General features: G+C 30.2%; 1 protein-coding gene across 1 annotated transcript in view; it reads left to right on the forward strand.

Moving 5' to 3' along the window:
- LOC108749801 (protein unc-80 homolog) overlaps window positions 1-6,604 on the forward strand; it is a 26,668-nt gene that overhangs the window by 1,486 nt on the left and 18,578 nt on the right. The window contains exons 4-17 of the mRNA XM_018488774.1: window positions 1,078-1,104; window positions 1,686-1,706; window positions 1,861-2,006; window positions 2,089-2,236; window positions 2,317-2,548; window positions 2,858-2,931; window positions 3,013-3,102; window positions 3,171-3,248; window positions 3,316-3,458; window positions 3,555-3,806; window positions 4,102-4,277; window positions 4,370-4,533; window positions 4,756-4,904; window positions 5,860-5,889. Coding sequence (XP_018344276.1) covers window positions 1,078-1,104; window positions 1,686-1,706; window positions 1,861-2,006; window positions 2,089-2,236; window positions 2,317-2,548; window positions 2,858-2,931; window positions 3,013-3,102; window positions 3,171-3,248; window positions 3,316-3,458; window positions 3,555-3,806; window positions 4,102-4,277; window positions 4,370-4,533; window positions 4,756-4,904; window positions 5,860-5,889 — 1,730 coding nt within the window. The remainder of the gene's footprint in view (window positions 1-1,077; window positions 1,105-1,685; window positions 1,707-1,860; window positions 2,007-2,088; window positions 2,237-2,316; window positions 2,549-2,857; window positions 2,932-3,012; window positions 3,103-3,170; window positions 3,249-3,315; window positions 3,459-3,554; window positions 3,807-4,101; window positions 4,278-4,369; window positions 4,534-4,755; window positions 4,905-5,859; window positions 5,890-6,604) is intronic.

Here is a 6,604-nt window from a genome sequence, read left to right on the forward strand (position 1 = left end):
TTTTTTTTTTAATATTCCTACGACTTTTGATCACTGAGTTATCGCGGATTAAATAAAAGAATTATTTTGACTTTAATTGCTCATAACTCCATTAAAAATTGTCGTATCGTATAATTTAAAAAAGAGATTTTTCAAGCTGAAACTTTACTCTATCAAGATATATTTATATTGTTGGTAAGAAAGTAATTGCGGTTTTTACTGATAGATGTATTTTAAAAATACGCGATGACTTTTTACTACACCTAATATTTACTTAACATGAAGATATATTTATTTAGTACGAAAATCATTAATTTAATTTTATTGTCATTTCTTTTTATTAAATAAATATTTATTTATTGTAAGTAAATATTTAATTGACACTGTTCAAATAAATATTTATTGAAATTTTGAATATATATTTTTCTTAATGTACGTAGCACATCGTTACAACGCTTAACATTCTTTCAAAAACGACGTAAAATATAATTCATTGTTTTATATATTTTGCTCTTCATCATGTACATACGGTTACGAAGCTATTTATTGATAATAAATTCATGGAAGATTTCAGGCTCAAATTATTTTCAATTTATAATGTACATTATAAATTGCATTAATTTCTTCTTTTTAAATTAAAGAAATGCATAATTTCTTGTATATATTTGATGGACATATTCTTTTCCTAGCTATCCCGTATCTTTAACTCTGTTGGTCTATTCAAATTTACTACGATTATATTGTTTGAGTCAATATGACTAAAAAACTCTAAAAGATAAAGAATAAAAGTTTTGACAAAAACATATCTTATTATTAACAGAATAAATCATCAGTTATTAGAGAAACATGTTTTTAAATAAAACATTGCAAAAATAAATTGCATTTTGAGTCGTTGCATTGGATCCGAACAGACCAGCAGAGTTAATTTGTGTTAAACTTTAAAAACAATATATTGGTTCCTACATGTTTTACGGATTTTATGTGGCTCTCACATAAAATAGTTAATTGTTTTTACTTATCAGTCGTTATGCAATACTTGCTTTACTCGCACTAACAAAATATCCTCTCTACGCGGCCGTCTCCAAACTTTATCTGCAGTTCTGTCAACGCGCGCCAGGCCATCATGTAAGTTGGCGTTTAATATATGCTTATGAGCTTGCACATAAAACTGCTTTCTATGTTTAATGTATTATATTCTGTGATTGTCCGTGGCATTTCTCGTATGTTTGTTCTGCTCTTGTAATCAGACAAAAAAGAGTATATAAATGTACTACATTATTTCTTCAGCACCAACCTAAAATGAATTCACAATATAATGAAATTAAATTTAATTGTATTGTGTTTAATGTTAAAAAGAATATATATCACTATTTGATTTTAACCCAAGTTGATGCTCCCAAAATTATTAATTTTTAGAAAAATTTATAATAATGTTTACGTCGTTATATTAAAAGTCAGTACACATAGATCGTTCTAACATTAAATATGTCTATGTCAGTATCTGCATTATAATTAAGTAATTTGTATAATATAATTACATATTTATTATTTATTAAGTACAATAATATAGTACACTTAGTGACGCTTGCTACAAAAAATTACTGTTTTAATTTATTCGTTCTGTTAATAATATATTAAATTATTTCGTGTTAGTTTCGTCATTCTTTGATTAATATGGCTTATTTATTCCCAAAATGCTCGCACAGGAAATGAAGGAAGCGTGCACGGTCAGTATATGTCTTTTCTAAAAATTATAAAAAATGTAATAATCAGTTATTAATTATAATTGTTTAAAAAATTGGTTTTACATGTCAAACACGTAACTAATCGATGAGTTTAAAGAATGCTAAAGTTTTTTCAAAGCATTTCTTTCTTTCATAGTGCCTTGAAAGAGTTCTAGTGCAGGATCTTCATAATGATTTGACACCCTCGTTAAGCGAGATATTGAGAAACGTGCCACGTTGGCGTTTGATTCAAGCCGCTCTTCCTTATGTTCTCCATGCTACGGCTAGTCTCATGCACAATAGGTGAGCCACACTTAATAGCATACAATCTCCAAACTACTTCCTTGATTTTTCACGCAACAATTTGTCGCCGTTATTCTTTTAGAAAAGACTTTCAGACTCTCGGCACGATGGAAACGACTCTTCTTTACATTCTTCACTGGATACTTTTGGACTCAGCTGAAGAATGCGCAGAGAACGAGGCTGATTCGTCAAATCCTTTTTTCTACTTGTTTCCGATACCTACTATGACTGTAAATTACTGAAATCCTGCTTTTATACGTGATTTATAATTAAACTTAGATTGCAAAAATGATACATTCTTTCTTTCTAGCTTTTCATCTATCTATTTGCACCTCTGTGCAATCATCTAAAGGACATTGACTTCAAGACAAATTTACGATTAGAAAATGGTCTAAAAATATGGTCCGCCATGTATGAATGCCGTCATCCGGAGACACCTTGTTTCACAGCACATTGTCGTGCTAAACCGCGCATTTATTGGAGCCAATCCTTTAAATCCGTCAAGCATCATATGCTATCGGATGACGTTTTTGTTGGAGGAAGTGAGTCGGATGACTTTGATTAATTAAATAGAATTCTACATATTCGTAGTACGTGTCTCTTATTATAAATTATATAATAAGAGACCTGTTCTTTTTAACTGGATTTCTTGCACGGTTTATATTTTCCCTTTTTTTTCTCCAACATGAAAAGAAAAGAAGGAAAGATGAAATGTGCAAAATATGTTCAACTAAAAAAACAAATCTAAGATATTTATTAATATTTAATAATGTTGTTTATTAAATATTACATTTAATTTTTACTTTACTTTTAATTTATTTTATTACCTTTCTCTTTAAATGAATATTTAGATGTCGAAAGTCCACCTAGCCAATCGACTTCAGAACAAAGCGCTCCGCCGCCTTCGAAATCAGTTGACGAAGATGTAAGTTTACAATCCAATAAGATAAATGTTATCAAAATTCTGTAATTGTAAAAAGTAATTTTATAAAAATAACAACAACAGCAGCAGGGTACTTGGCTGACCTCACCAAAAGACACGGTTTTCCCGGAAACGATTCCTGAAGAAAGTTCTGGTGCAGAAGACGAGCACGTGGTAAATTTATTATTGTGATGAACATTAATCGACAATTATTCACAAATAATATATATTTTATTTGTTAGGTAATATTCAGATTACCATCTTTGAGTGAATCGGAGAGAATGCTCGATGGGGTAAAAGAAGTTTCCACCATATTCGCAGTGAGTTACACGAGGTAATATTTCGAGATTAAGCGCAGAGCAAATAATATTTTTATGGCTACCACAGGGCGAAGCTAGTATCTTTCACGTCGCGATGGGCAGGACAACCTCCTCGAGATCTACAATAGAACAGTTCACGATAGAACAGGTCGCAGCAATTTCTGGATTGGACACGTGCAAACAGTACCATAAAAAAGCTACGAAAACCGGGTCAGTTAAGTTTCATAACTATAACATTCATTTAATCATTAAACTGAATTTAATTATTAAAAATACATTTTTGTCTCTAAACGTTTTCCTAATTAGAGGAATGGATAAGGAGAAAGAGGAGAAGATTTCAAAAACAGAGAAAGAAACGCAGGAGACTTCGAAAACGCGTGGAAGTTTCTCAGTACAACGTCAATCTGCTGATGCAACCGAGCATACCACAGGCTCTACAATCGTGGATTCAGACGTTCGTGCGGCAACTTTTTTAGATGTAGCTACTTTGAGATGTCTGTTCGTGCCTCAATGGCAGGAGGAAGGTGTTCACTGGGCTCTGCAATTTTTCTATTATCGGTTAGTTATTTCGTACGAATTAAAATCAACGTTACTTTGTCAAAAATTAACATATAATATACTGATTGTTTTGATACACAAAATATTAATATATATAAATATAAGAATGATTTTAACAGATATAAAAGTATAGATGAAGACAATAAAATGACAGTCTTCTACGTTTCTGTCTTTCTTCTTAGGTATCGTTATATAAAATAATTCCAATATATCTAAAAATAAAAATTTTTAAAAATGCAATCATATTGAAACGCAATTATTTGAACAAATATATAGTTTTTGATGTGTATCATAGGCTACGAAGAATTAACGAAGAAATCTCAGTGCAGCAAATGCCGCGTCGCCGAAGCAACTCCTTGCCTATTCCCAAAATCGAAGTCTCGATTTATCAGAGTCCCGAGAGTAAGAAGAAGGATGTGATGAAGGATTTCATAGAGGTGCCCGACACACGCGATGCCTCTTTAACAGCGGGTACGTATTCGTGATCATTTTCGCTATATCAAGACAAGATTCTTTTTTTCTTCTGTGTAGACTTTGTCACATTTTCAGAATTATACATGAAGCCCACGAAGGTGAATCGAGACATACCAGACGTGCCAGCGAAAAGACGAAAAAGCGAATGAAGATGGCCGATCTCAAGGCCTTTGTAGAAACAAAACTTCTTTCGAAATCGGAGAAGGCACTTGAGAAAATTGGCCAGGAAGAACCCAAGATGTTGTTCGAGCAGGTAAATGATTGAATGTTTTAATTGCTTGATAATAATTATAAGATAAGAACACAAAGAAAACGATTTTGCTAAAATATCTATAAAAATTTTATATGAAATATAATTAAATCTATTCGTAAATTTATTAGCTTTTGTAATATTTTTTAACTGTCTTTTTAAATCCTAAAAGTTAAAAAATTTGTTGTTAAAATAGTAGTCTAATATTTATTTTAACACTCTTAGGAACGTCATACAAGTCTTGATACTGGAGAAGATCATTTGACTGCGACTAGACCAACTTCGGCTAGTTCAAAGATTTTTGAAGCAAAAGACATCGATTACATGAAGCATCCTACAAATCTAATTAAAGGGAAGAGTATGCCAAGTTTAAGGTAGGTGCTGCTAGCTTTACTCGAAAAAGAAAACAATAGAGAACTTCAATATTTAATAAGTAATTTTTCTCTCTTTAATTTTCAATCTTCTTCATTCATACGTAAATATGCGCGTTTTATCGTTGTTCTATCTTACATAATTTTCATATTGAATTACTTATTTACTACAAATAATACAGTTTTGTAGAATTTCACGTTTTCAGTTCTCAGTAAAAAGGCGATTATATAACGAGTTTTTACAAATAAACATATTTTTATAGACTAGTTTAAGAAGTTATAATATTATATTTATATCTTTATAATTATGTGATAATAATAATAGCCAAGAAGGACGTAGTTGTGCTTAGACTGTATGCAATAAGAGATAAACGTTTAGAGCAAGAATTTTTTACGGGTATAGAAAAGAATCCAATGTTGGATAATAAACAACATATACTTATATATGCTTATATATGTATATAATATTCCAAACATTTTTCTTGCTATTTTTATAATCGAATAAATTTTTAACTTTAATTTATTTTCGCAATCGTATTATTAAAAACATGAAATTAAATATGAAATTTAAGAAAGTTGTATCCAACATTGGCGATCTTAAAAGATGTTTTTGACCTTAAATCGGGCGGATAATACTATATTTAAATTCAATTATAATTTCTCCGGTTTATAGTATAAATTTTTTAGAATTAAATGCAGTATATAATATGAATTTTTTTCGTTAAAAATAGTAACAATGTATCTTGATTAAAATGATTTACGCTACGTATTGGAATCTAGATGTAATTAGCCTGATGTATGGTCCAAGAATATTTATATTATAGAACTCATTCTCCGACAATTAATTCAGCGCTTAAATAACGATAAGCCTATCGTAATACTTGTGCGTAATGGTCTTTCTCTGTGTGTGTCTCTTTTCTCTCTCTCGTTCGTCCTTTCACCCCGAACTCGTGCTCAGCTGCTTGATTAACGAGCTGACCGCGGGAGGGTAAGTCATCAACGTCATTCGGAGGAACGTCCGTACTGCAGCTTCGGTTCACACGCTTTTTTTACGAGCTTTCTGCTTTCGGTAGGGCGCACTTTTATCCCTTAATAATTGAAAATCAGTATCGGGTCATCGGCAAGAATCCACGAAGGCATATGAGGCACATGACTAAACCCGCTCCGTATCACTGGCAAATCTTATCTAAGTAATTTTTTAATAATTATTTTTGTATGTGATTTGATTAATTGATTTTTTGATGATAATTTATATTTTGTTAATTCTACACAAAATTGTTCCCTTTCTTATTCTCTTTCATTCTATCTTTTTAACATTTATATGTGAGATAATAATTTTTTTAATTCTTAAAATTAATGATACTTCTATTTTAATTATATTACTTTATAACATTTAAATATACATATATATTGTATATATAATTTATATTACATTACAATAAAAGTATATCATGCACTAATTGAAATTCATTAAAATTAATAAATTTTACCTTACTTGCTTTTATAATATGTTATTTTGTATTCCAGCATATAGTCCTAATAGATATAAATCAGATGATAACATTGTAGAAACATCCTAGTATTTTACATATTTATGCATGAGATACATCAGAAATTAAATAACGTTGCCCTTTAATCTTTTAATTAAAAATTGTTGTTACAAGGATATATATTTTTACTTTCTTAATAAACAAATCTTGTCT

This window comes from Trachymyrmex septentrionalis, unplaced genomic scaffold (assembly GCF_001594115.1).
Source record: "Trachymyrmex septentrionalis isolate Tsep2-gDNA-1 unplaced genomic scaffold, Tsep1.0 scaffold313, whole genome shotgun sequence".
Classification (NCBI taxonomy): Eukaryota; Metazoa; Arthropoda; class Insecta; order Hymenoptera; family Formicidae; genus Trachymyrmex; species Trachymyrmex septentrionalis.